Source organism: Triplophysa rosa, linkage group LG12 (genome assembly GCF_024868665.1).
Source record: "Triplophysa rosa linkage group LG12, Trosa_1v2, whole genome shotgun sequence".
Classification (NCBI taxonomy): Eukaryota; Metazoa; Chordata; class Actinopteri; order Cypriniformes; family Nemacheilidae; genus Triplophysa; species Triplophysa rosa.
In genome coordinates this window covers 8439917-8467436 of record NC_079901.1, presented here as the reverse complement: position 1 = coordinate 8467436, position 27520 = coordinate 8439917, and the positions used below count along the sequence as shown (strand labels likewise).

At 39.1% G+C, this 27520-nt stretch overlaps 3 protein-coding genes across 10 annotated transcripts in view; 2 read left to right on the top strand and 1 right to left on the bottom strand.

The window, feature by feature from the left end:
• Positions 1 to 13412, top strand: part of LOC130562465 (spectrin beta chain, non-erythrocytic 4-like) — a 60398-nt gene extending 46986 nt beyond the window's left edge. Inside the window, exons 29-37 of one of the 6 annotated variants that reach the window (XM_057347481.1) lie at positions 1703 to 1841; positions 1977 to 2061; positions 2150 to 2346; positions 7367 to 8160; positions 8386 to 8446; positions 8552 to 8811; positions 9715 to 9882; positions 9975 to 10017; positions 10208 to 13412. In XM_057347481.1, the coding sequence (XP_057203464.1) occupies positions 1703 to 1841; positions 1977 to 2061; positions 2150 to 2346; positions 7367 to 8160; positions 8386 to 8446; positions 8552 to 8811; positions 9715 to 9882; positions 9975 to 10017; positions 10208 to 10441 (1981 nt within the window). In that variant the 3' untranslated portion in view covers positions 10442 to 13412. Of the gene's footprint in view, positions 1 to 1654; positions 1842 to 1976; positions 2062 to 2149; positions 2347 to 7366; positions 8161 to 8385; positions 8447 to 8551; positions 9883 to 9974; positions 10018 to 10207 lie in introns of those variants that run through there. The other 5 variants (XM_057347479.1, XM_057347477.1, XM_057347476.1 and 2 more) reach the window with 5 other exon arrangements.
• A 312-nt stretch (positions 13413 to 13724) lies between these two features.
• Positions 13725 to 19809, top strand: pcyt1ab (phosphate cytidylyltransferase 1A, choline b). Of its 2 annotated transcripts, none has more exons than XM_057348577.1 (9): positions 13725 to 14040; positions 15317 to 15462; positions 15532 to 15628; positions 15780 to 15896; positions 16601 to 16752; positions 16873 to 16951; positions 17254 to 17396; positions 18030 to 18218; positions 18439 to 19809. In XM_057348577.1, exons 2-9 carry the CDS (start codon positions 15319 to 15321, stop codon positions 18631 to 18633), a joined length of 1116 nt encoding a protein of 371 aa, XP_057204560.1. In that variant the 5' UTR covers positions 13725 to 14040; positions 15317 to 15318; the 3' UTR covers positions 18634 to 19809. The 2 variants fall into 2 exon arrangements, with proteins under 2 accessions (XP_057204560.1, XP_057204561.1); XM_057348578.1 differs by having other exon boundaries at positions 13729 to 14040; positions 15317 to 15423; positions 18439 to 19806.
• Positions 19810 to 20935: 1126 nt separating this feature from the next.
• On the bottom strand, positions 20936 to 26972 carry mmp23bb (matrix metallopeptidase 23bb). Of its 2 annotated transcripts, none has more exons than XM_057348575.1 (8): positions 26433 to 26972; positions 24641 to 24783; positions 24150 to 24289; positions 23861 to 24034; positions 23089 to 23253; positions 22892 to 23002; positions 21637 to 21763; positions 20936 to 21324 (listed from the first exon to the last, which is right to left on the bottom strand). In XM_057348575.1, the coding sequence occupies exons 1-8, from the start codon at positions 26514 to 26516 to the stop codon at positions 21129 to 21131; spliced, it is 1140 nt and encodes a 379-aa protein (XP_057204558.1). In that variant the 5' UTR covers positions 26517 to 26972; the 3' UTR covers positions 20936 to 21128. The 2 variants fall into 2 exon arrangements, with proteins under 2 accessions (XP_057204558.1, XP_057204559.1); XM_057348576.1 differs by having other exon boundaries at positions 23861 to 24028; positions 26433 to 26969.
• Between the last annotated feature and the right edge of the window lie 548 nt (positions 26973 to 27520).

Sequence of the window (27520 nt, the reverse complement as noted above, 5' to 3'; positions counted from 1 at the left end):
TGGATTATTATAGGCAGTGGTGGTCCTTCCTACAGGCGACATAGGCGCTTGCCTAGGCGCCATCTAGTGAGGGGAGCCAAATATGCGGCGAGAAAAAAATATATAATTAAAATTATAATGTCTATTTATTTTTTCAACAGTTTTTGCCATGAGTTCTTTTCTCGTGGGGAAGGGGCACCATCGGTCAAGCTCGCCTAGGGCACCAAATGGTCTAGGACCGCCCCTGATTATAGGCTACATTGCAAAATGATTTGAGAAAAAAAAAACATCCAATGCAAGCAATTCTGACTGATGCTGACTGGCAACCATTTCAGTTCACGTCTCTCCTCCAAACTCCGCCCACAAAAGCTGACTGTCACTGTTCTCTCAGAAGGTGCACAGAACATACTCTGACAAGATTAATATGTGTTTATATAGCAATAAAAAAAAAAACATACTTTGACAAGTTGTTTAGTACAGGGAACTGTGTGCACGCGACCACTGTATGATGTCAAAGGATGTCGCGAGCGGCGGGGCTACTGTCAGACAACCCGCTTCCGTCTGAAGTGAAGTTACCGACCGGTAAAGACGCTTTCATTCGGAAATTTACTTCCGTGCGGCAAGTCCCGTGCTGTGTCCTTCTCTGACACTTTAAAATGCTCCACACACACACTGCCAAAATGTTTGCGGCAGTAATAAAGCGCACGCGTGTCTCGCTCTCTCTCTCTCTCTCTCTCTGCGCTGCGCTGGTTGCTGCTTGATCGTATCACGAGTCATGTTCGGTAAAATTTATTCGGCCACTTCACATAGCGTTTTTTGCTATATTCGACCGAACATTTTCGGCGGCCGAACATTCGGTGCATCCCTAGTTCTTAATGGGTTTATCGCGTCTCGCTGCATCCAGTGTGGAAAAAAATCAAAATCAAATGGGTGCTAGCGTGTTCTATTGTCTTTTATAGTGTCGTGTCATGTCCGGTGTATACATGGTGAAAGCTTTATCTGTATCTGTAAATACAATCGCCAGAAATAAAGAACTACAAAGCATTTGCTTGACATTCATAATGTCACCACCACAAAGCTTCCAACATCAATTTCAAACTTTATTCAAACCATGTTCCCTGATAAAAAATTACCCTGTGGATGAGTCTCCAACCAGTTTAAAAAAAAAAAAAAACATTCAGAAAACCCACTGACTTTGGGACAATACTATCAGAAGAGTTAAAATGCTAACTTGTTTCCTGGTTTTGCCTTCAGAAATATGTCATCCCTAGCACTCTATAGAGTCTGATGCCATCATATTGCTAACCCACTAATTCTAAAAAAAAATAATAATAATTTGTATATATCATGTATTGGGTAAAAAAACTCATGTCAATACATTTGACTTTTAAATTAAATTAAAATAGCTTTTTTATTTTATTTTTTTACTGAAGATGTAGACAAAAATCTTGAACAGCCTTTGTATTAGAGGCACATTTATATTGTTTTGGAGTGGAGCTACAGTATGATGTGTCTGAAGCATCAGTTAATTTCTGTTAAGTCATGTGTTAGTAAAGATCCTGTAATACTGGAAATCCTCAGAAGCCAAAATGGCTTTCTGTTTCGGTTTATATCTGTGGGCCGACTTGGCCCAACTTTTCAGGACGTGAGTAACTCTCTCTCCTCTCGCTGTCAGCTCTTTCCTCAGAGCTTTAATGGGATATGGGCTCTCTGGTGCTTGCAGGGATGTGTCATCCGTGGAGGTCATGATGAACTATCACCAGAGCCTCAAGAGCGAGGTGGAGGCCCGTAACAAGAGTGTCATACAGTGCATCGAGATGGGCAAGACCTTACTGGCTGCCCGTAACCCTGCATCAGAAGAGGTAATAAACTCCTCAGGCATCGTTGAGACTTCTGAAATGACTAAGACTCGCTGTCTATGTTGGTAAAAATTATATATTGACACATTAATAAATGAAAATTAATAAATATTAATTCAGTTATGTGAACTTTTTCAGATCAAAGAAAAGCTGGAGAAGGTTTTGGCAAAGCAGAGAGAGCTCACAGATAAATGGGACAAACATTGGGAGGAGTTGCAGCAGAGTAAGCGAACTGAGATTAATGGAGTCATAGACTAAACATGAATTATTTTGAATACATTTTCATGACTATCTCCCTGTGTTCCTCTCAGTGTTGGAGGTGCATCAGTTTGCTCAGGAAGCTGTGGTAGCAGAGGCCTGGCTCACTGCTCAGGAGCCTTTTCTCAGCAGTAAAGAGCTGGGCAGCAGTGTGGACGAGGTAGAGCAGCTGATTCGCAGACATGAAGCCTTCCGCAAAGCTGCTGCCACATGGGAGGAGCGCTTCAGCTCCCTTCGGCGTCTCACCACGGTAACACAGACCACACTGTTACAGCCAAGAGCTGAATTATGCTTCTTTATGTCCTAAAAAATGCGTACTACTTAAACTCAATTGTGGAACTTATTAGAGAGAATTTTGTTATTATTTCTCCTTTGGTGAAAGAAAAAAAGGGGTCCCATTGACTTTCATTAAAGGGGTGCTGCAACGGTGTGTCATGCATTCTGACTTCTTTACAATGTTAAACGTGCTGTCTTCTCATGCTTAACATGGTCAACGTGTCAAAAAAACGAGTTGGGCGTATTACGTAGTATTTCTGTGCTCGATACACTCCCCCAGCGATCATACAGGTTTCGGAAAGTTTTTTTCGAACATATAAAACTGTTTCGTAACAATTTTTCTTAGTCCCTTATTGGACAATTCTCCCGGAAAAGCACGCAGCACGCCCACACGGCAGCAAGGAGAGCAGGAGAAGGAGCATGCGTAGACGTCACTTTCACTTGTGTGCAGGAGAGAGAGAGAGAGCATATGTTCGCGAAGTTCAGGTGTTTGTTTGTTCACTGCATTTGGGTGATGAATGTTATATAAACGGTGGATATAACGCTGGATTTGGAGATCGTTTGAAACTGATATATGGAGCCGTCCCAGCGCTAAAAAATCCTGGACATGAACCGTGTGAAACTATTGTCTGTGTTTTGTTGGCGCACGTGCTTTAGTTCAGCCTAAACCCCCCCATCCACCCGCAATCAACCCCCCCTCGCGCCGTATGCTTTCGGAAATAATCGTACAGCTGTATCTATCTTTTATAAATGTGATCAAACTAAATACTCTTCGAAGATGCAAAGTAGGCAATACTACTATATAGGTACTCAAGATTAATATGAGATTGGCAGAAACCGCGTGTTTAAATAAATCAAACCATGTTATATTTTAGCATCTTAGTCATTCTTTGCTGAGAATGTCTGTATGTTCTTATACACCAAATAATCTGATTATATGTGACAGCTAGGGGTGGGAATCTCTAGGCATGTCATTATGCGATTCGATTACGATTCAGAGGGCTGCGATGCGATGATAAAATGATTCTCGATGCATCTTTTTTCCTATACAAATTTTATTTTTCTTGCTGTGTGACTATTAAAATCAAAGTATTTGTAACTACCCAGACCGATTTTACTTCCAATATCCTTTATTAATAAAACAATTGGAAGTGATTTGGCAAGTCAACTGGAAGGTTACATTTGCCAGCATTGCAAAGAACCAACAGGAAAAGAGTGACTGCCCTCAGTGCCCTGTAGCAGCATACAGAATGCAGTAAATTAATGCAGACTTCAGCATGTAATAATAGCTAATGTAAAATAACAGACTTTTAGGCAACATTATCCTGTTATGTGCAATGAGCAATACAATCCTTCAGAAAAAGAAAAACATTTTGCTGTACCAAAATCACTAACAGCTTTCATACAAAATATAAAACTCTGAACCAGCAGCTCTAATACAAAAAAATGCTTGTGGACTGCAGCATATTCTGAATAACTAACATACTAAGCTGCTCTTAAAATTCATTAACATGCAGTAATAGACTTCTTACCATCATCCTCCTGTTATGTGCAATGACTGCCTGTTATGTGAATGACTGCAGCATGTTCCGAATAACTCGTAACATACTAAGCTGCTCTTATACACAAATAAATAACTATCTAAGTTAAATAACTAAATCTAAGACTTATGACTTTAAACAAAAGCCTGAGCATAAAAAAACATTTGCTGTATACCAGAACCAAAAACAGCCACTTTTCGTGACTGGCATTGCACTGATAAACTCGGAGGAAGGCAGTACAGTAAACCCTTAACCTATATATAACTCTCACATAAAAAATAAAAAATAGGCCACAATGAAATCATGCAAATGCATGGCAGTGCAAATGTGTTTAACTATTGAGTGCTCATGTGCAAGTTCTTGTGTTAAAACAGAAGCTGGTCAACATGTTCGGATGCAAGTATGCTCCTCTGTGCAGTGACTATATCCCCCGCCGTTGAAAACACTCTGTCTGCAGAGACACTTGTGCCAGGAATACACTAGTATATCTTGGCCAACTTGGAGATTAGAGGAAACATCATCTGATTCTTACGCCACCACCTCAGAGAGGGGGAGTGATGGAGCACTACTTGGTCATTTCCTCCTCATCTCTGGCATAGGCAGACATGGGTTGCTGCTGGATTCTAGCTTCGGTCAAGGTCTGACCCAGCAGATTCTCTAGCAGAGATGATGATGAAGACTTTCTTTTGTAAGAAGGGCTGTGGTGTTGCCCCTCCTTGGTGTAGGTGGTCGGGGTGTCTTCTTCCCTCAATGTTTTGTTCTCTGGGTTTTGGTCCGACTCTTCTTGCTGCAGGAAAACACAATGAGAAGAACAGGTAAACACCAAAGCCTTAGACCTTTCAAACAATATCTTAAATCCACATTTAAACAAAATTATTAACAAACCACAAATGTGTTTGTATTATTATATAATATTTGTAAAATGGCAGAATTGAATTACCTCTATTACTGATGCAGCAATCACTCTTCCATACGTCTCCATTCTCTCCTCCTCGGAAAAAGAAAAGGCAGGCCCTTAAATCGCGGGTCCAGTGCAGAGGCTTTGAAAAGAATGTTTCTCTCTTGCTCATTATTATATCTCTTGCTGAGGTCCCCATTGATGGCCTGCTTCATCTCCCTAACCATTGATGACTCTCCAATACTGGATGAGTTGAGCTTGCAAAGGAGCATTCAAACAGATGGTGGGGCTGCTCTCCTCTGACATGAGAATAGTTGCATCATTCATTGGCTTCAGGGCCTTGATAACATCCTCTGCGTTTGAGATGTCTGAGTGTCTAAGTGTGCAGATGTCAGACTCTCCTCTCCTTACCTGAGGAGACAGTAAGGCGGAGCAGACCGCAGGCTGTTGCTCCAGCAACCTGATGTTCCACCTGGTGCTGACATCTGTTTTCAACTTGTGTCTTGGCAGACCAAGTAGCTTCTGCTTCTCTTCAAACTGGTCTGGTGTTTTGCAATGGTACTTCGGTGAAAAAACGTTGCAATATGTCTCACCCTCGCCAGTAGTCTTGACACAGTGGGCAACTTGAGAGCCCGCTGAGAGGCCAGGTTTAGCGTGTGGGCATAGCACTTCACATGTAGAAATTTACCTAGTTCAGCAGCAACAGCCATGTTGGATGCGTTTTCAGTAACTAAAGCTAAATCTTTTTTAGTGATCTGACATTCCTCTGCTACATTCTTTAACAGCTCAGCCATATTTGCACCCATGTGACCCGTATGCTCTTTGACTTATGACGTATTAACAACAACCTACACGTGAGAGTTGATAAAAACATAATTTAGTCACGAGAAATTAATTTATTGGCACTTACATTAAAAACGGACGTCCGCCTTAAAGTTTTCCGCTATATTTATTTGATTTACTTTTGAAATTTGACCGTTGCTCAGCTCTCGTGGCATCATGGAATAGAGAGGTGTCCATCCGATCCACACTCACGAATCTCGGCGGAAGTAGTAGACCATCCGGGTATTTCTCGCCTCTACTGTTTTTTGCATACTGAGGTTTCGGACATACTATTCATGACTCATACTCATTTTCGATTTCGATTATCGATTTCGGACGCAACCTGTGAGTGATTTATTACAAATTCGGCTCTTTCTACTTTTGCTGAGAGATCTTTAGATTGTTTTACAGTGTAACGTATATTCTACATGCTGCTATGCGTCTGTACATCCCCATTCAACGGCATACATAGCATATATAACGTTATCTCTGTTCCAGACATCTCAGTTAGCCTACTAATCATCATGAAGTTCTCTTTTGCGTCTTGTATATGTTCTTATACTGTCAAATACACACGCTGTTGTCAAAAACACAAAGGTTCACATAAGCACAGTCCATTGTGTTTTAAATGTGTATCCGCATCAAAAAAAGAATTTGCCTTAAAGTGACAGTAACCTAATACATCTGTGTCACATTAAAGAGAAAATGAAACTTTTGTAGCTTTACTTAGAGTCATTGCATATTTATTTTATACAGCGAAGACTGTGCAGTGTTTTATTTTTATTGATGATTCAGTTTTCTTGGATGCTACTGTTAAATAGACCTACTTGAAACATTTAATTGTTGTTCAAAATGTAATTGTTCATATTTGTGGGATTATGATGATAAGTCTATATAACCAAAACATTTTTCAGTAATACAGTGTAAAACTAAAATGGTGCTATATAAAAAATAAAAATACATAAAATATGCATTAAAGCAGTTAAAGCAGTTTCATGTAGTCTTATTATTATTTTTTCAAATAATTTATTTTGGGGCTGGTTACTGATCACCTATGGTACCGATGTGGCACCGATATTACCTGTATTAGATTCTAGTACCGTACCGAAGCCAAAATTTTGGTATCGAGCCAACACTATTAGCTTGACACAACTTGCATTATAGTGTGGGTCTTGTCGAGGCCATTTTTACCTTCAGCTTCATAGAAACCAAAATGCTTCCATTCATTAGCTTTTAATGTAAACGGAGCCGGTCTGATTTCTTTCTCCGCCATCTTCGTCGTCTCTTATGTGAGTTCTGCCTTTTTCATTCCGTCAAATATTTAACATTTAGAAAATTGATTTTTGACATTTGTGAATCGATTCAGAATCGTCCAAGTTCGATGTATCTAAGAATCACATTTTTAACGCACCCCTAGTGACAGCATAGAATTGTGTTACAAAATGTGACCCTGCCTGTGAAAATCCAGCTAGAGTCATTTTTTTGTGATAAAGTAAAGAACATTCTGTGAAAATATCACATTAATATCTTTAAATTGAGCGAGTAAGACCATGTTAAAGATTGGAATGATAGTAAAATTAATGACTAAAATCAAACTTTGATGGCCTTTATCTCATATTAATTATGCGATTTTAGGCTGATTTTCACAGGCAGGGTCAAAATAATCATACGGGGATGTCCATGTCTTTGTCAGCAGAAATGTTATCTTATTATCCTGTTCATAACTCACGTAGGTGGAGAAGATCAAGGCAGAACAGAGCAAGCTTCCTCCAACTCCCTTACTAGGGCGGAAGGTTTTCTTGGATCCTCAGGACTCGTCTCCTGCCCGCAGCAGCCCTTCCTCTATAAGAAGACAAACCATCTACGAGCAAGGTGACCACCGGGGGGAGCGCATCACCCCTCAGCCGTCCCCATCTTCTGTCGTCCGCAGACTGGGTTCTACTGTGGCCAACTACACGCCCATCATGAATGGAGCTGCTACTCATCGCATCCAGGAAGCCAGGAATGCTGGGATTGTTGGTGTGGCTGCAGGACTGGGAACTGCCATGGAACAAAAAGTAACCCAGATGCGGACTGAATTCAAGGCCCAAGCCCCACAGCATAAGATCGAACATGTGCACGAGACGGTGCGCCCTCTGATGGAAAGAGAGAAGGAGCGGTATCATGAGAATGTGATGGCAGAGGTGGTCCTTCAAGAACCAGGCGGAGGAAGAACACGCCTTAACAGTGTAGTGGGAGGGAGCGGAAGCAGTCGCTCAGAGCTCGTAGTAGAACAACATCCTCCGCCAAGGGAGTCGCGGATGGAGAGGCAGCTGTCCACCGAGCAGCTGATTCAGGCACGCAGAGATGAGCTTCCTCAGGAGGTGTGGAGGGAACGAGCTGAAAGAGCAGAAAGGAGGCTGGAGAGACAAACATCTAGTGAACAGGAGGGACATGAGGTGCGACGCAAGGACAGACATCGACTTGAGAGACAGGAGAGCAGCGAGCAGGAGGCCAAGGAGCAGTCAGACAGACGCTCTGGTGGCGGGTGAGTGACTGTAGACTACACAAACCATAGTTTGGGTGAATGAATTTCATTGTCTCATTGGAGAGAGCGTGAAATGAAAAATGACCATATGGTCTTGTGGTATTGGTCCTTCATCACAGTATGTTTTACAATAGAAATTCTGTGTAGTGTTTCATGAAAATGTCACATTGACATCTCCTTGGCCACACAATAAAAACATTATTTTTTTCAAATATCTCTTGGCAGAGAAAAAAGGTCCACTCTAGCTGAGATTGTGGAGCAACTACAAGAAAGAGAAGCTGCACAGGTGCGTGGACAATCTAATACCTATCACTTTTATTATTTACATAATTTTACAGTGAGCATCACATAAAGCACCAGACATAAATGTTGCCGTTCATTTTTACCTTAGGCCCGAGGAGAGATTCCACGTCTACCTAATGGTTTGCCGGAAAAGTCCTCTCGACTAGACAGGCCACGAGCTCGCGACAGACCAAAACCAAGACGACGACCACGACCTAAGGATGGAACGGCTGGTGAAACACGTCGCTCAAGGTCTGCTCCGGCTCAGAGCAGTCCGGCAGTGCCCCCACCGCCAACCCACACAACCCAGCACGAAGGATTTCTCTTCCGCAAAATAGACATTGAGGGCCAGAAGAAGAGTTCAAACAGGTGGGGCTTTGTCTTCTAAACATTCGCATGGAATTAGCATGGAAACAGCTTAACCATATACGCCAATCAAAGATGAATATGATTGGTTATTCGCAGCTACTGTATGCTAATGTTGTTATAAGCATTGTACTGATGCTTAGAGCACTAACATTTGTTAAAAAAAGCAGTTTTTGTTTTCTTTCACCAAGTTTCTAGTCAAACTGGAAAATGCTTGAATGCTTTCCTAAAGCGTTTCCTGAAGCTAAACTAAGAGACAGCTGTTTGGCTGTCACTCCTTGATTAGAAGTTTCACATCCAGAAATGGCAGAAAATAGCTAGCTTTTAAAAGCACTGCTTGCCACTTGCATGGTAACACTAAAATCAGCCTGGTTGATGGATGTTGCTGTGCCAGAAGACCAAACGTTGCTGGGTTTCTGAAGCCATGGCTAGTCAGGTATGAAGCTTTCACCCCTTTCACAGCTTAGCATTTCTTGTCCATTTTGTTCGGAGACGTGATGCCTTACCTTTGCAGCACATTTCCCAACTCACAAACCAAGTCACTGCATTAAGGAACTTAAGAAACAGAATGGCTGTCTGTTCTTTTCTAGCATGTATGTGCACATTGTTCGCAGTAATAACTGCGATCATTAGCGACAATGCCACTGCACATCTCATTAACCAAAATCTCTCTCCTTTCTTGTGCTTTCCGCACTGCTGGCTGTTCCTCTCCCTCCCTACAAAGGTAAGCCATGGACTTGTGCATCACTCTGTAAAGGTCTTGTAATGATCTCTTTAGCAGTTTGGTCTTGCTCAGTGTCAAAGTCTTGTCATCCCAGACTCAGTAGGTGAGTAGCAAGTCAGTGCTTAGTCTCATCTGGGCTCTGATGCTCAAATCGTCCGTTTTCTCTCCCACAATTACAGCAGATCCTGGGTGAACCTGTACTGCGTGTTAAATAAAGGCGAACTGGGCTTCTATAAGGATGCTAAGAACACCACCACACCTTACAACAATGAGCCACTAATCAACCTGAGCCATTGTGCCTGTGATATCAACAATGGTTATAAGAAGAAGAAAAATGTCTTTACACTCAAGTATGTCACTTATAGATTGTTTGGAGCTGATAGTTTGGTTTTTCCAATATAGAAGCAGGCTTTTAATAATATGTTTCACTTTATATTTTCAGAACTAAAGATGGAAGTGAATTTCTCTTTCATGCAAAAGATGAGGTGAGATAATCAGAATCTGTCGCAAAATCTGCTGAATTCTTTGAAATATAGTAAGATATGTTAGCCAAAAATTTGATTATAAAAATGAAAACACAAGGGGTGAAGGAGTATGTATATAGATATCATAACTCATTAGGTTATATTGTGTGATAACACTTTTCTAAGTCTTCAAACTCTCTCTGGCCTACAGGATGACTTGAAGAGCTGGGTAACAAGCATATCCGCTAGTATAAGTGAGCATGAAGAGTTTGCCAAACAGGGACAGACCCATCCAACTACCTCATCTACAGACGAGGGAACACGCAGGGACGGCAGCAGGGCAGGGGGTTCGGAGAGAGGTGAAAGGTCAGACAAAGCAGACGGGGGATCGGTGCGTTCAGACAAGGGTGAAAAGCCTGAGAAAAAGATAGGCAAAAAGAAATGATGCGCTCCACAGCATTCAGTCACCCTCTGAGTTTGCGTGAGACCAGGACTTCGCAAAACCAGGAAAGTGCTCTGACAGATCCAGGAAACGAAGGTGTCACTGTGAACTCCCTTAATGTCGTGCTGTCCAGCTGCATATGGAATCAGTCAGCGCTGAGGTGCGCCGAGCTCTGCCGTGTGTCAGAGAGCGTCCTCTAGTGGCTACTGATGACTATGACAATTCAGGAGCTCCATAGGGCCAAAGAGCTGATAGCATAGGCAAATGGAGTATAAAAGAGATGTTATAGTAAAGTAGCTCATGAAGATTATTTTCTAATCTGTCTGTGAAAAAGATGACCCATATGTACATGTACCTGTCTCTCTTTGTATATTGTATGTCTAAACATCAGTTCTACACAATCTCCCGCTGAAGAGAATGAAAATATGCCAAAATCTTTTTCAAGGTTGGTCTTTTTCTGAAGAGCATGTTTTGTCTGTTTATTTTGTAAGTTGTTTTGCTCTTTTATACTATTGATGTATTGATTTGTATTCATTGGCTCTTCCAGGTAATTTTTTTATCCTTGTCTTGCCACGTTGTACACATCATCATCATCATTAAACGCCATATGACATATCTGAGCATGCCTACACAGTTAAACGTTAAAATAAAGGCCTGTTTGACATAAAGAGAAACAACTCACCAGCTGCGAGTGGGTATTCTCAAATCTGTTTTTGATGGTTTCGTACATGATTTTTTTTTTATTTGGAGGAAATGCCACTTGTCAGTATCCTATCTGGCATAAAGTGTGAATTAATTTGCTCTTTCTATTAGATCAAAATTTTGGTTCTATGTGTGTTTTTGCATGTTTGTATGTAGGCCTATTCTGTACCCATTACATCTGTCATCCTGCTTTTCCGAATGCAAGATTGTTTACATCTTTATTTGTATTTAAAGTCTTCCAAGCACAGAACTGATTGTTTTGTAAATCAATACGTTTTTTTCCTTTGTGTTATGTTAATCTACATATCACATTTCCCTAAATCGTAATTTTAGCATTGCACTGACGGCTTAAAGGATGAATTGAATCATGTTAGTTTGATTTGTAAAATGCCAACTGAATGCCATAAATGTTATTCTAGCAATTGTCTTCCCTGGCAGAAACCCTTAATTTTTTTGTTTTCACCATATGTGTGTCTTTAAAAATGTAGTTTTGCAGGTAGTATAGAAAGCCCATATCGAGCAAAAATACAAGGTATAGTGCAAGAAGAATGGTACAGGTTACAGTACATGCTTTAACAGCTCTGCAAACACTGGCACAAATTAAATTAAGTTACTATTGCTGTGTTTTTTTTAAGATGCATCAACATACATGTGAAATCACGAATCGCAGTTGAAGTAAACACATGACTGACTACATTGTTGCTACATGATGACATCCAGTTTAAGTAGCGTACACATACAGGGTTGAAGCAGAACAGTGTGTTAAAGGGAAACAGTCATTTCAGGTATCATGTTTGTGCCTCGTTCTCTACATCTTAAAGTCTGTAAATTTTAGTCCTAACTGCATTGTCTGTTAATGTAAAAAGGCTAAATAACATTAGAAGCAATGGTCCTCTATCTGTCAACAGAATCTGTAAACCAATCATTGAGAGGGACATAATGTCCATGTAAGTTTTCTTCTCTCTGTTAGTTTTTTTCATGAACAGAGCATCATGCAAATGCTTTTGTAATGTATTACGTTCTGCCAACATGAAATCGTCAGCTCTCACTTCACAATCTCAACGCATTGGATATATACCTATCAAACTTTCTGTGTCTGGGTCTGAATTTCCTTAGATTTGTCTCCAAGTCCAATTTTTGGTACAAAAAATCATATTTTTATGCAATAGAATAATATACAGAGATAATAACACTTGCAAGTAGAAAATTTATGCAACTTTTCCTTTGCACTAAAATACTGCCCCATTGCACAGTGCTATTGTGAGCGGAGGATTGGTGCTTAAGGATCTGGGACAAGGTGTCATATTGTGTAATTACAGTTCAACCAGCATTTCTACAAAAAACTTGCTTTGTGTAGCCAGCATGTGCTTTATGGAATTTCCTGCACATGCCCACAAACACACATTTGTACTTGCTGCTTTCTTTCTATGAGGGTCGATGGACACTAAAAAGATTTAAGATTAAGAGAGCATGGCGCTTGAGTGTTCAATTGAAAGTATTGTTTCATTGTTTGCTTAAAGTAATATTTAAAGCCCCATTGCATTGTCAAAAACCAAAGCCTTACAATTTAGTTACTACTAGCTTTTAGCATACCATTAAAACATTTTTAAATGATATCCAAGATGTATTAATCCATTTATTTGATAGAAAGCACAATTTAAACACTCGGTTTAAAAATCTTGTCTACTTTAGCTCTTAAATGTTTAGAGTTTTCCATGATATGGTAACTGTATATTCGTAAATGTTGTTAAATATGCATTTGTTAAATATTTGGGCACAGCTGAAACTCACTCCCATGTCCACACTTCCAGACCCTTAAGCACCACCGGTTTCAGCTCAGCAGCTCAATGACCTGTACAAATTGTAATTGCTTCTGTATAGACAAAAATGCTCTTTTTTCATTTGTGGAATAAGAACATTTTACAGGTTTTAAAAAGTTTTGAATATCAGTAGATGGGGTTGTTTCTCCAGGAAACTGGGCAATTCAGGTTGCATGAATAACATTGTCCCTGTTATGGTACTGCTGTGCATGTTAAAACCTCTCATTCTCACTCACAACCGCTGTACAAGGGTGACACTAATACACATGGAAACTAATTTAATTAATGCTTTCAGATCCTGACTGAATCTGTCCAGTTAATTCCTTGATAAATACAGCTTGTGATATGTCAAATGTCTTGCTTTTTTATTAAGTCTGTAATTTTATGTTCTTGAAGTCCGAACTTATATATAAACTAAAACTGTATTAAATGGCAAATCATATATAGCTGTAAAATTGTTCTGTAACATTACTGGCAAATTTAAACTTTTAAGAATTATTCTCAATCAACATTATTGAATCAACATATGGAACCTTTAGTTATATCTAATATATTATACAAATATGAAGTAATCATATAGAGATAATGTTGTGACAATACATGTCTGATGCACCAAATTAAAAGTCACAAGGTTAAAAAATGTAGGTACAGAACACAATACATAAACAATTGGTAGACTATAACTTGTTACTGTTTTACAAAAAAGAATTAGGCCTATACTTAAAAATAAACGAGATACATAATTACTTTTTACATGTAAAACTGAAATATAACCACTATCTTACAGAGAAAGCCCTTGAATGGTCCCCTTGCTTTACTAATACTTGCAGTCGTTCCCACTAGGAACCGCTAGATGGCGATGTGTTCAAGCGGAAGTGTGTCGTGTGAGCGGAAGTGTGCGTGTTATCACAGAGATGTGATGATGTAGGTCAGCTGTCATTATAGCGGCAGATGGAGCGTCACTCCAAAGTCTTGAGAAACAGTGATGGACCGCTCATAACCTCCCGTGTGCGCGGTCCCGTGATAAACACAAAAACGTTGATTAAAGGAGAAAACCTGCCTGCAGTGTGCTTCTTCACGGTTAGTAATACTTCTGTTATAATCATTTCAAATGGTGATCTTCAATAGAGAAGTTGAAAAACGTATTTCCTGCTCGCATGTTGTTCTCTTCTCTTGCGTTGAGGAGGTAAGTTAACTTAGTAAAAAAATGTATTCATCGGTTTTGCAAGTCGATAGTTAGGTTCCGGTAAAATGTAACCTATTTTATTAGTTTATAGCAGCCAGGCTGGGTAACTGATTCCAATTCCGTATAGAAAACAATAATTTGACTGAAATTACATTAATATTGTCCCCCAGATATGGACGGTGGGGAAGATACGTTATTTGTTGTCTGTCTGGATATGTTCTATTTTTTTTATTATAACCACTGATCATTCCGCGGAATACTAAGCAAACTTTCAGGCAACAACAGAGTAATTCATAAGGACAGAGAGTGAAAACATCGATTGTTCTCTATGAGAAACTGTGCCACATCTTTGGCCGCCCTAACGTTACATCAACATCACTTTACATCATCTCAGTGAAGTTACGTTACAAGATCTGGGTCAGCGTGGCGTGCTCTTTCACATACGATAAATCCAATCTGTTCTCTCATTATAATAATGTACGGGGTTATAAATTAATATAATACAAATTTGTATAAACTAAGGACATACAGCTCGAAAATAAAGTTGCCTCATTTGCAATAACGGTAAACGTTAACCATGTTACTTGCAGTGGTTGCCTGCGGTACAGCACAGTTGCAACGGAATACACGTTAAAATACACAATGTTGCACAAGTATAGCCGCGTATCTTAAACAGTTCACGTTTTAACATGTGACCAGTGTGATAAAATTGCTTACTAACCTTGTTTGAATAAAGTTATGTCCCGTTTTTAACTCCTGTCATGATAATGTGAGGCCGTTAGCGCGCATGTAGACAACTAGAGTTGAGAGATACCTGCGCTCACAGGTGTTACGTTTGTGCCGTTTATTGAAATCCATGCGCCCAAAACTATAGTCCCACTGCCAAGAGGACTAATTAGACAGTTTTGCTGCTCAAATAACATAATTTGTGTACGATATGAATATATGTGTGTATAAACAAAAAATCAGGGTACTAAATCCCTCTTTAACATTTTACCTCACAGATTACGTTTCTATTAACCTGCTTTTAACCCAGTTTATTTTCTGTGGTAACAGGCAGAATGTCACATGCTGTTAAAGCTCGTTCTGAACCCAGAACAGTCCTTTAATAAGGATGACAAGTTTAACGTGTAACATATGGTTACATTTACTAGATTTCTTTTTCCTCAGGGATGGAGACGCACAGTTCAGAGCTCAACAGGAAGAGGAAGAGACAGGAGCTGAATGGGCAGATGAAAGAAGCAGACCGTATCCGAAAAGCTCAACGGAAAACTTTGGTGAAACATGAGAAGCTGCCGCCTTGTCATTTTGTTCTGGTGTGTGGTGACATCATTTCCTGTGTGCACAGGATACACTGATCGTAACATATGTGTGTGTGGCTCTAGAGCGCGAGAGAACCAGCACCGTTTTCAGATGAGCTGGAGGCTGCAGGATTACCATACGATCGTGTTCGTTTGGAGGAGGCCCAACGTGGAACTCCAGGTGTGCGAAACTGCTTTTATATTATTTATTTATACACAGCATCTATAATACCGATCCCAGTTACACCCAATAATAAAGATTCATTTGTCTGATATTTGTTAACATGAAATGAAAGATATGTATAACATTTAAGCCTTCTATGTGTCTTCAGAGGATGGTCCTGTGCGCGTGTATGCTGACGGGATTTTTGACATGTTCCATTCCGGACACGCCCGTGCTCTAATGCAGGCCAAGTGTCTTTTCCCAAACACGTATCTCATCGTAGGAGGTGGGTTTGAATAGTTTACAGTGTCTTTTCTCCATAGAAAGCAAATTAAATGCAAGTAAAATGTCTACTTTATGGTTTCTAGTTTCAACTAAGTTTTTGGAGAGTGAAATTTTGTTGAAATAATGTTACATTGTCATCCAGTGTAACACAATATTTTTGTACGAATTCAAACAACTTGCTTATTCTGACTTTTACATATTAAAATATATAAAATAAAAGAATAAGGGAGCATATTACATTTTTAAATGAGTAAAAATTCTTACTGACAATTGGGCAAAACCTAGGATAGTGGCAAATAAAATAAAAAATTACAACTGTTTAGCATTTGGGGTTAAAGTAATTAGTCTTTTAATAGGTCAGAAATAGATTTTTGTTGTAAATATGCCTGACAGGATTGTTACACTGAATGACATTTTAGTGGGCGTCTTCTGTAAATCAGGGGAAAATGTATGATATTTATTTTTTGCTCAGAAAAACAAAATCAAAAATGCAATTGAATTAAACAGAAAACTTTTTTTTATTTACAACAACAATTTAAAGCAGTATTACACTTATTGTTTTTGTGCTTAAACCCTTTTTCTTCTTTGACCCATATATATAATAATGTTGTTTTTAAATTTAATAAATGTATTTATTACATTCATACATACATATATACATTACACTATAATGCAGAAGTGTCTATTTTTGTTATTGTTTTCCAGTGTGCAGTGATGATTTGACGCATACATTTAAGGGCTTCACCGTCATGGATGAGAATGAGCGGTACGATGCAGTGAGTCACTGCCGTTATGTTGATGAAGTGGTCCGGAACGCTCCGTGGACGCTAACACCTGAATTTCTGGCCGAGCACAGAGTTAGTGTTCACAGGCTATATTGGGAAGAAGGGTGGGGTAAAATATACATGTAAGCTGAATTATAACATCAGTTAAAAATTATTTTAATTATTACTTGTTTGATATGACATTCTCCACAGATAGATTTTGTTGCCCATGACGACATCCCATACATCTCAGCAGGAAGTGATGATGTATACAGACATATAAAGGAAGCAGGTAGGTGAAACCAGAGTTAAAGGGATAGTTCGGCCAAAAACAAGCACAAAAGAAGATATTTTGAAGAACGTTGGTAACCAAACAACACTGGGTCCCCATTTACTTTCACTGTATGGACACAAAACCACCGAGACATTTCTCAGAATATCTTCTTTTGTGTTTTGCAGAAGAAAGTCATACAGGTTTGGACAAGATCATTTTTATTTTTGGGTGAACTATCCCTTTAAACAAAACATTGATTTGTATTGATATAATAACAGAACTGCAATACTCGATTCCTATTTGTCTTGTCTTTTTTTAAGGCATGTTTGCACCAACTCAGAGAACAGAGGGCATTTCCACATCTGACATAATCACACGTATCGTGCGTGACTATGATGTTTACGTGCGCCGTAACCTTCAGAGGGGATACACTGCCAAAGAACTAAATGTTAGCTTCATCAATGTGAGTGTCCTTTTCCATATTTCAGCCACACAGTACCTTAAATCTGAAATTCTGCCCTCATTTATTCTTCAAAGTAATAATAAAACTACTCCTGAAGCAGTCAGGATTTAAAGTAACATTTTCCAATTGTGATTCAACTTTTAATTAAAATAATAACCATTAAAATGGGATAAATTCATATTAACTTCTCATGCAGTTTGTAATAATACATTTTAGTATAATTACTCGTGTTATCATATTTGTAAAATATAGGGAAGTACCAAAAAAATCCAGGTCCTTAAAATGTAGGTATTCTTGAGTGATTCAGATGGGTCAGAATTTAAAAAGTATTGATTCATAAATTACAGAAATTATCCCTCTTCTTTCTGGACTAAGGGAGAGAATGGTATCCATTTTTGAATCACGAGGAAGATTAGGAAACAGAGAACATTGATTTAGTACAAATTAGGAAGATTAAACTTCTTAAACAGTTTCGAAAACGATACGAATATACCTTTATCATACAAGTCCTTGATAGTATTAAGACGCCAAGAGAACCATTTGTAAAAACGGGATCCTTTATTATATTTTTAAATATAAAAATGATGTGGACCTCAGGAAATCATCTTGACTCTACTGCCCTCTTCCTCACAGGAGAAGAAGTACCACCTGCAGGAGCGTGTGGATATGGTAAAGCAGAAGGTGCGAGATGTGGAGGAGAAGAGTAAAGAGTTTGTGCAAAAGGTAGAGGAGAAGGGCATCGACCTCATTCAGAAATGGGAGGAGAAGTCACGAGAGTTCATAGGAAACTTCCTGGAGATGTTCGGACCAGATGGGGCGCTGGTATGTAAAGACACGTGCAGCTCTTTCTGTGCGTTTTGAAAATCGCCGTTTCAATTCATGGCAAAACTATTCACCCCTGAATGAAAGTTCTGCCAGCATCTGGTCTCTTTCGTGTCCTTCTGAACACATTTGACTTTTTTTGGATTTGTGAAATGCAGAGAACATGCTTCAAAGGGGACTAAAAATGTAATGTAACATTACCTATCATGTCTCATAACAGAAGCACATGCTGAAGGAGGGGAAAGGACGGATGTTGCAGGCCATCAGCAGTCCCAGCAGCAGCCCCACGCGTGAGGACCGATCTCCCTCGCCCACCTTTCGTCTTCCCTTCTTCAGCAGGACCTCCTCACCATTCACCTCACCTCCCTCTCATCACAGCAGCACAAATGGCATCAGCCAGGATGAGGAGGACTAAAAACATCCTCATTCCAGAATTCCATTCTGGTTTTCACAAGGATCATGTTTTAAACCCTTAGCTGTTCTTCAAAGCCATCATGAGCGGCCAAGAATATAAATGGAGCTTCACAGCTGCTTTTACAATGTGCTGAACCGGCTTTTATGATTTGCATAATAGTGGCCAAATTTCGCCCACAGACTAAAGGTTTTGATTCCACGTCTCTGCTCTTACACACATCTCCCTTTTCCTTCACAGAGATTTGCCACACACCACTAAACCAAAAGGACGCACATTGTTGGCCTGTTCCTTGGATACATTTTGTGTTAGGGGACAACGCATAATTATGCATTTTTAGGGATTATAACTTTTTTTTGAACAAAACACAAATGCTTTGTTCGGTTCAATGTGAATAGTACGCCAGTCGAAGAACAGCGTCTGCTTAAACACATCTCCATTTTAAATTATGCATTAAACTAATGCTAACCCGCATTCATTGTTTAAATCTTTTCAAACTTGAACAGACCAAATTTGAGAGTAAATCCAGCATGGGGGGAGAGTCCTGCGATAGAAGAGTCGTCCGCATTTCTTTTGCCATCATTATAGTTGTGGAGGTTTACAATTCCTTCGGTGCCACTCGGTGTATGAAGTTTTTTTTCAGCTTTTATTTTTCATTCATATGTTCTTTGAAACAGAAAAACAACCGTTTTACATTCCAACATTAACATTTATTAGTTGTATTCTGAACTTTGCCTAATATGGACACTAATTGAAAGTCTGATGTGAAGGAATAATATTGAAGACTGGCAGTGACTCTGTTTTTCTGGACCTGGCACCTCCTATTAAACCCTGTGCTATTCTGTGGCATGGGTCCCGGACGTTTTGCCTGCTGAATGTTTACATTACCCAAGCCCAGTGAGGGGCATTGTTAACACAAAAGGGTACAAGGACTTGTGTTAGTTTACATGTTTGCCTAGAAAAGGACAACTACAGTAGGATTAATGTGTGCTGCCATTTGGTAGTATTCTTTCTGTCAGTCGCAAAGATTATTACGGGCCAGTTTGTTTTAAATGATGACTATGAATCAAAAGAATCATTTACTGAAGCATTTATGGCGTAAAGGGACAGTTCACCCTAAAATGAAAATTCTCTCATCATTCACTCATACTCAAGTTGTTCCAAATCTGTATAAATGTATTTGTTCTGATGAACACAAAGGCATTTGGACGAATGCTTGTAACCAAACAGTTCTTGGACCCCATTGACTGCCATAGTAAGATCAATTAAAATGGTAGTCAAATGTGCCGCAGAACTGTTTGCTTTGATACATTCTTCAAAATATCTTCTTTTGTTTTCAACAGAACAAAAAACGTACTTTTTGGTAGTCAATGGGGTCCAAGAACTGTTTGGTTACAAGCATTCGTCCAAATATCTTTCTCTCTGTTCATCAGAACAAAGAAATTTACACCGATTTAGAAGAACTTGAGGGTGAGTAAATGATGACAGAATTTTCATTTTTGGGTGAACTGTCCCTTTAAGAGTAATATAACATCAAAATATAAATGTTATGTCTCTTGTGGCCTGTTTAATGAATAACGTGGACCAAAAGGCAGACACTGTGTATTACAGCACCTTTAATGTCAAATAATATACCATTTTTAGAAAAAGATGAAAAAAATACTTGAACTTGTCCTTTTAGAGTCAATTGAATGTCTCAAGATGTTTGAAGATACGTTTCCGTGTGTCATGTTTGACTACTAACAGCTCGATCAGTCAGTTGCTGTGTACATACTGTAGGAGGCAGCAGACATAAACAAGACCATATTTCTCACATAGAAGTGAAAGTCTGTGTTTGATCCAAAAAGTGTGGGTAAGGCTTTGTAAAATGTACTGCACGTCCCAGAGAAAGACTTTAGGTGAAACCTTGAAAAGTAGGATGAATGTTTTAAAAGCCACTGTAAATGTTCGGTGTGACGAAACCTTATCAAGAATTTCCAGGTCATACTTCACATCAAAATTGAAAGCAAGACATAATGAGAATTATGCCTGTTTTGGGACCATTAGTATTTTGTGTACTATGAAAAAATGCCTTAAGATGTATTGTGTTAGGTTCTACATAATGATATTATGTTATTGTTTTACTGTCTTTATGCTGATCTGAATAAAAAACTAGTATTCATCTCATACAGTGTTTCATCTTTTTGTATGATACAGTAGAATGAAGATCAAATTATTCTTATCGAATATGAGAACTGAATTACAAAAGAACTAAAGTGGCTCAACAGTAAAATGTCTTGGACATGTTGCAGCAGTAAGAGCATATATTTTGCTGTAACTTCTGAACAGATTTTGTTTGGGGTGAAATGTGACCTGGCTATGTTTTTGTGAGATCCACAGTTGTCTTTAAAGCACTCATTGGAGCTGATCTTCACTGAAGCAGAGGTCAGGCGAGCAGCTCTTAGTGCTCTTAAGCCCTGGAGGTAGAGCGAGTGGTCAGTAAATCCCATCTCACGCCATCAGCTGTTGTTAGACGATTTCTCTGGCTTCAGGCGGATTTCCCACGAGTTGGCGGAGACTATGTTACCGCGGCGATGGATGCGACAGGTATACGTGCCTTCGTTGAATTCGTTGGCCACGAGGCGCATGTCTCGTTCTTTGATCACTATGTATCCGGGAATAGATGTCAAGAGCTGCTCACCATCCTTGTACCAGCTGTACCAACAATTTACATCAATGACAAAAAAATGAAATATTTGTGAGACAAAATATATAATGCATATTTGAGCCTAGGCTTTGAACACAAGAAAATAAGAAAAGCTGTGATCCAACAGAAAATCTACAGTTTATTGGTGTTGTAAGCATCACCAAACAGAACACCCATCTGTCTGTTAAAGCATTGGTGTTTGTTTTGGGGCGGGACAACCTGTTTTTCTATGAAATTATAGATTGGGAAGTGTTCAGGAAACATACTAAATGTAAATCTCGATGCATATTTTGGTATGTTAGGAATTAAGAATGGTTTACCTGACTTTTGGAGGAACTCTGGTATTTTTTGTCCCACAGCGAAAGCCCACGACTTTTCCACGAGGTACGATTTTGATCTTGACGTTGTCAGGGGGAGGGGTCGGGGTGGACACTGCATCCAGAGGCTCTGGTGTACAAACAAAGAGTTGTAAAACATGAACTTTCCAAAAACTTCTTTAAAAAGTACACTTTACTTCAAGTTCATTTTATTAAGTATACTTCAAAACGTTCAAGCAGTTTCAAGTATTTTAAAGGGATACTCCACCAAAAAATCAAAATTCTGTCATGAATTACTCCAATTACTCCCCCTCCCTGACAGAACACAAACACAAACATGATATAATAATTGTTCTACTTTGGTAGTTAATGATGTCCCAGAAATGTCAGTCGCTTACATTTTTCCAAATAGCTTTCTTTGTGTTCATCAGAACAAAGTAATTTATGAAGGTTTGAAACAACTTGAGTGAGTAAATGATGACAGAATTTTCATTTTTGGGTAGAGTATCCCTTTAAGTACACTTAATGTAGAAAGTATACTTTACTTGCAATACTCGTACTATTTCAATACTGCCTATTGGTCCACGTTGTAGTTTATAAAAAGTATGCTTAAATAAAAGCACAAAATGTATCAGCATAAAGTTTATAAGCTGTAAAAGTAGTATACTTTGAGTGCCCAACTAGTTTACAAATAGGTTTTTCATTTGCATTGCAATTATACTACTAGTGACTTAAGGTATACTAAAGTTCAATACGTACCGTTTATGAAAGTATGCTTAGTACACTTGTTTTGTTTAAGTAAACTTACCTGAACTTACAACATCATCCTTAAAGTTTACTATTTATATATATATATTTTGCTTTTATGTATACTACTACGATCCTATTTAGATATTCGTTTTTATACTTGAAAATATATCCTTATATATACAAAAGTAGATATCGATATCTCACACTAGAGACTGAGTACAAGTATAGGCTAAATATACACAAGACTTTTCTGTCAGTATACATCAAGTATACTTTAGTCTAATTTTAAGTACATAAATTATTGAAAAATTGAAATTCGAATTTCTTCTTTTTAGTTTACTGGAGAGCTATACCAATAGTACACTTAACGTATATGCCTTTAACGGCCTCTAGCTATTCTACGGGATAATGATTTAACAGTTTCTTGTCTATCTGTGTGAAGTCTATGAAGTGAAACTGGGATTTAGTGCTGGCAGATGTACGTGGGGATTTTTGAACAGAGTCTTACCGTAGCACAGGTCACAACGCTTCGGGCAGTTTTTCTTCATAAAACTCCGCCTCCTCTCGCAGAAACCTAGCCGTGCCCAGGGATCACACACACGCTTCTTATCCATGCATCCTAAAAACTCAAACGCATGAAAAATCCACAACAGTTTAGATCTGAAACTCCAACATGTTTGAGAGATTTATTTATTTTTGGCTTACCGTAAAGTCGCTGGATGCCCCAGATATCATCTTGGGCGATGTTTCGTTGACCTGTGTATGTGGCATTAGGATGCATGAGAGCATTGGGGTCCTGTGAATGCCAGAGACCTAAAGCATGACCGATCTCATGAGCAGCTACCTGAACCAGGTCATTCAGCCACACACCTGTACAGAACACAATCGACTATAGACCGTTTCGTCGGATGGCCGCGCCGAGACTGCAGTTAACTTCCGGTCTGTGTTTGGCTAGTGTTTAATAATATAACTATTTATATCTTTTTTAATTTATGTTCATATTAATTCATATTATTATTTACTTTGTATTATTGTATAATACTTGTATTAAATAAACGATTTGTTGAATTTTGTTGTATGTTCATTTTATTAAATAAACAATTTGTTGAATGGGTCATGTAGTTTTGATGTATTTTAAGATACCGTATGGTACATTGACATCTAGCGGTTGAGCTTGGTATCGCAGTCTAAATTCGAAATATTGGAGAGACAAGTTTAGTCAAGTAGGTTCTTCTCGGTTTCTTTTGGTTGTTATAAGAAATTGAAATCTTCAGGCACTCTATTGTTTGTGGGTGTGTACCGGAAGTTAAGGGCAGTCCAGGATTTATTTATGTTGTCACTTTTTGTATTTACATCACAAACGGTTTCAGGTTTTTTCCATGTGTAGAATACTTACAAGTCTATATTTGGTGTTGTCACATTCATTTATCAAGATTAATACGAAGAACGTGTACCTATATCATGAAATGATCTGCACCTTGTTTCCAACTGAAGCGGGACTTGCCCAGAATCCAGAACTCGTGGTTGTCGAAGTGGATCTCTCCCCGCGGGGGCAGGAAGGCATGGGCCAACTCACCGTTCAGTCCATCAAAACACGGATGCAACGGAGACCACCAACAATCTGTGTGATTGTACGTGTAGAACCCTGTAACTCCAGAAAAAGGGGGGTTAGCTTCTGACACAAAAAGCAGATCAGACTGAAACCCGCTGTAACAGGACGTGCTGTCTGTATGCTCGACGTCTCGGCTCTTTTCCGGCTGATTTACCTATAGTGATGTCAGCACTTCTGCCGAGGTCGGTGATTTCAGTGAAAGTAAGAGGAGAAACGTCACTCCACTTGGTGAAGGCGATACTGATAGCTTTGCGCGTGTCTTCTTTGTTCAGCGTGTTGGGGAACTTTGTGATCCTTTGGGACGGGAAACATAAATTATGAAAACGAATGAAGCACGTTCAAAGAGTTTCTGCGGTACAGTATGTCTGCTATCAATCAGAAAACCCATTCACAACCGCTCGACATCTATATGCTAGGCCACGAACCAAGATTGCACAATTCAATCTGCTGTTCCCAAAATATCCTTCATCCTCTGAACGCCACATTATTTCTTTTCTGTATCTTACATATCGTTCAGATTTTCGACAGCATTCACGTCTGTCACATAAATGGCTCATCACTTCTTCCTTCCTTCATATTTTCTGTATATCTAGTGAGCGAACGTTGGATCTTTTTCTGGTGGTGTTGTTCTGCTGTATGTCTCACCTGTATGTGACGTTGAAATGCTGCCACTTGTATCCCAGTGGGTTGATGGCATATCGCTTGAACCGGGCCGGGCCGTCGTGTGACCTCGTGTCCACAGGTGCAGGCACCTGAGCACATGGTTTAAATGACCGGATGCTTGCCACCTAAAGACCAAAACAAGAATGCTGATATATTGTGTTTGTCTGCATCTGTCTTTGTGTAATGTGTTGTGTTTTGTACATTCTGTTGACTTGTATCAAAAATATTTGTATGATTTCATTGTATAGATTTTATTGCTTGTCCCTTGTCCCTGACTTTCAGCGGATCATAAAAAGTCATTATTACATGTACTGTAACTACTACAAGTTAAAAGCTATAAGAATTGTTATCAATATAAGTTAAAGGCATAGTTCACCCGAAAATAAAATTCTGTCATCATTTATTTACCCTCATGCTGTTCAGAACCTGTATATGACTCTTTGTTCTGTGGAACACAAAAGAAGATATTTTGAAAAATGTGGTTTTGTGCCCATACAGTAGGAGTCAATGGAAGTCAATGTTGTCTTTTGTGTTCTGCAGAAGAAAGAAAGTCATACCGGTTTGAAATGACAAGTGGGTGAGTAAATGATGACAGAATTTTCGTTTTTGGGTGAACTTTCCCTTATTAAATCATTTATAAATAAATGATGTCTGTCCCTCACCTGTGTTTCCATCACAACCAACTATTTTGCCTCTAATAGGTTTTGAATTGGTATAGTAATTGGTTACCTAGGTTACAAACGTCAGTGAAGATCATGCTTGAGATAAAATTACACTCTTAGGTACTGCCTAATGTGTGTGTGCTTATGAATATTTAATATGCCATGTTTATGGTGTACTTGGGACAAACTACTATGACCAATAAACACAAATTGTGATTATGATCCACATGACTCAAGTTAATCATTTCAATAGTGCTCAGTGCTGCTGAATTTAGTACCAACCCTGACCTTCCTGTCATTTTAACATGAACGCAAGATCTTGAGTTGGATCTGGAACTCTTGAGGCCGGTATATACCAGTATAACAGAAAATAACTAATAAATTAGAGAACTGTAGAGTTATAAAGAGTTGCTGCTCAGAAGTTTAGTTGTGTTGTGTTTTGGTTTACTTCTACCTATTTTTCTTCATTCTACAGTGTGAGTGCTGACGCTGCGGTTCTCCGTCAGGTTTTGCAATATCTGTCACCCACATGTGAGAGATCCTCCCAGAGACCACCGTCTCCCCTCCCCCAGTGACCTTCAAGACTTTTCCCGTCTCTTCTTTTTGCTTCTGCTTTTGATCTTTGCACAGCGAAACTTATTATATGCTCAGGAGATACCAGAGAATGCCCCATGTGTCCCCTGGTTTTTTAATGAACCCTGGTTTTATTATAGTAAATGTACATTTTTGGCAGACTGGTTATCATTTGGTTTACCTTGGCTTTCCCAGAAATATCATGGTTAAAATATGATTGGGGTGAGACCATGACAAATTTGAGGTTACTATGGTTTTACTACAAATAAACTATGGGTTTTATAGTTGTATGTCGTTGATAAACAACACGGGCATTAACCTTATTTTTCAACATCAAGATTTTAGCTTCAAACTAATGTCCTTAAAGTTTTTTCAAAAATAGATTTAAAAACTACATAACTATACAAAGCTGTTAACTGCAGGACACTACTGTCATTCCCACTACTCAAAGGTTACTAAACATCTTTTTGCGTATTAGATCACAAATGAAAGATCCTAGTTAGTGCACTTGAATGAAATGAAGGCAGTGATGTGGTTACCGTGTGTTTTCTCCACGCAGGCAGAGTCACCGCATGATCCAGCATCACCATCAGCAACAGCGCACATGAACAAACCCAGCGCATTTTCACAGCACAAACACAAACCACTGAGAAACTACTTCCCTCACGTTCTGTGCTGTTTCATTAACACATCATAATTCCACTTCGTGTTGTGCTTCCGTCATATTCAGTTGTCCATCTTCTTGACTTGCGAAGTATCTCCAAACGCGTGCGCACCCGTGCTGGAGACAGATGTGTCCGCGCCTCCAGACAGAGACGGATTCATGCAAACGCTTCCTCGACAAGATCTAACGCTTCAGGTAAGTGTTGAATACATGCAGTTCACTTTTTAGTGCACTTCTGCTTCTTCCTGTGAACTTTCGCTCTCTCCGGGGAACAGAAAAGAATCCTGCAGGAGAGGGGGAAAAAGCGCCGCCCCGCTTCAATCTGATGTCTGACTCTGACCACCTCCTTCTCTGCTCCTCTCACTTCTTTACTCTCCTTAGGAAAATTAGCAATGGGTTTACTACAGTAAAAGCGAAGCAAGCATGTTTTTTTTGCAGATTCATTACAATTTAGCCAGTTTGTATTACCGCAGTTTGGACAAACACGGTCACTACGGTGTGGTTAATTTGTGGTTACAATGGTTTTAATACATAAAACAGACAAAAACTATGGTCACCTTATTTAAGTTCCTTTTTGCAGAGTTCTACATGTACATAAAACTATATAACACAATTAACCTAGTTATTCAATGTTAACACGTGCATTTTTTCTTGGAGATTAATTTTTGCATGACACAACTTAGTTGGCCAAATATAAGAAGAAAAACAACAATTTTCATTACGCATTTGTCGACACAAAAAGGTCAAGAAATTTCGGGACGGCATTATTAAGGTCACGTCACCTGAGTGACGTTACAACTACACACTCGACACCGCGTCATTTTTCGAGGGCGTGGTTTGTGAGCGAATAGATATCTGTTTTAAACAGTCTGTGATAGAAATGTACTAATTTTAAAATGTCTTACTCGGTTTTTAGTAAGAATTGTAATGTCGTTTAATATGTTTGTGCTTTTCATGAATTAT

What these genes read in the sequence shown, in the direction of transcription:
- pcyt1ab (XM_057348577.1), top strand. Translation starts at nt 15,319, where the DNA reads ATGGAGACGCACAGTTCAGAGCTCAACAGGAAGAGGAAGAGACAGGAG. An exon ending in CACGTATCTCATCGTAGGAG is followed by an intron (nt 15,897 to 16,600) that starts GTGGGTTTGAAT and finishes ATTGTTTTCCAG; the next exon opens with TGTGCAGTGATGATTTGACG. An exon ending in TAAATGTTAGCTTCATCAAT is followed by an intron (nt 17,397 to 18,029) that starts GTGAGTGTCCTT and finishes TCTTCCTCACAG; the next exon opens with GAGAAGAAGTACCACCTGCA.
- mmp23bb (XM_057348575.1), bottom strand. Translation starts at nt 26,516, where the DNA reads ATGCGCTGGGTTTGTTCATGTGCGCTGTTGCTGATGGTGATGCTGGAT. An exon ending in CTGCGTGGAGAAAACACACG is followed by an intron (nt 24,784 to 26,432) that starts GTAACCACATCA and finishes TTTGGTCTTTAG; the next exon opens with GTGGCAAGCATCCGGTCATT. An exon ending in CCGCTTCAGTTGGAAACAAG is followed by an intron (nt 23,254 to 23,860) that starts GTGCAGATCATT and finishes TGTTCTGTACAG; the next exon opens with GTGTGTGGCTGAATGACCTG.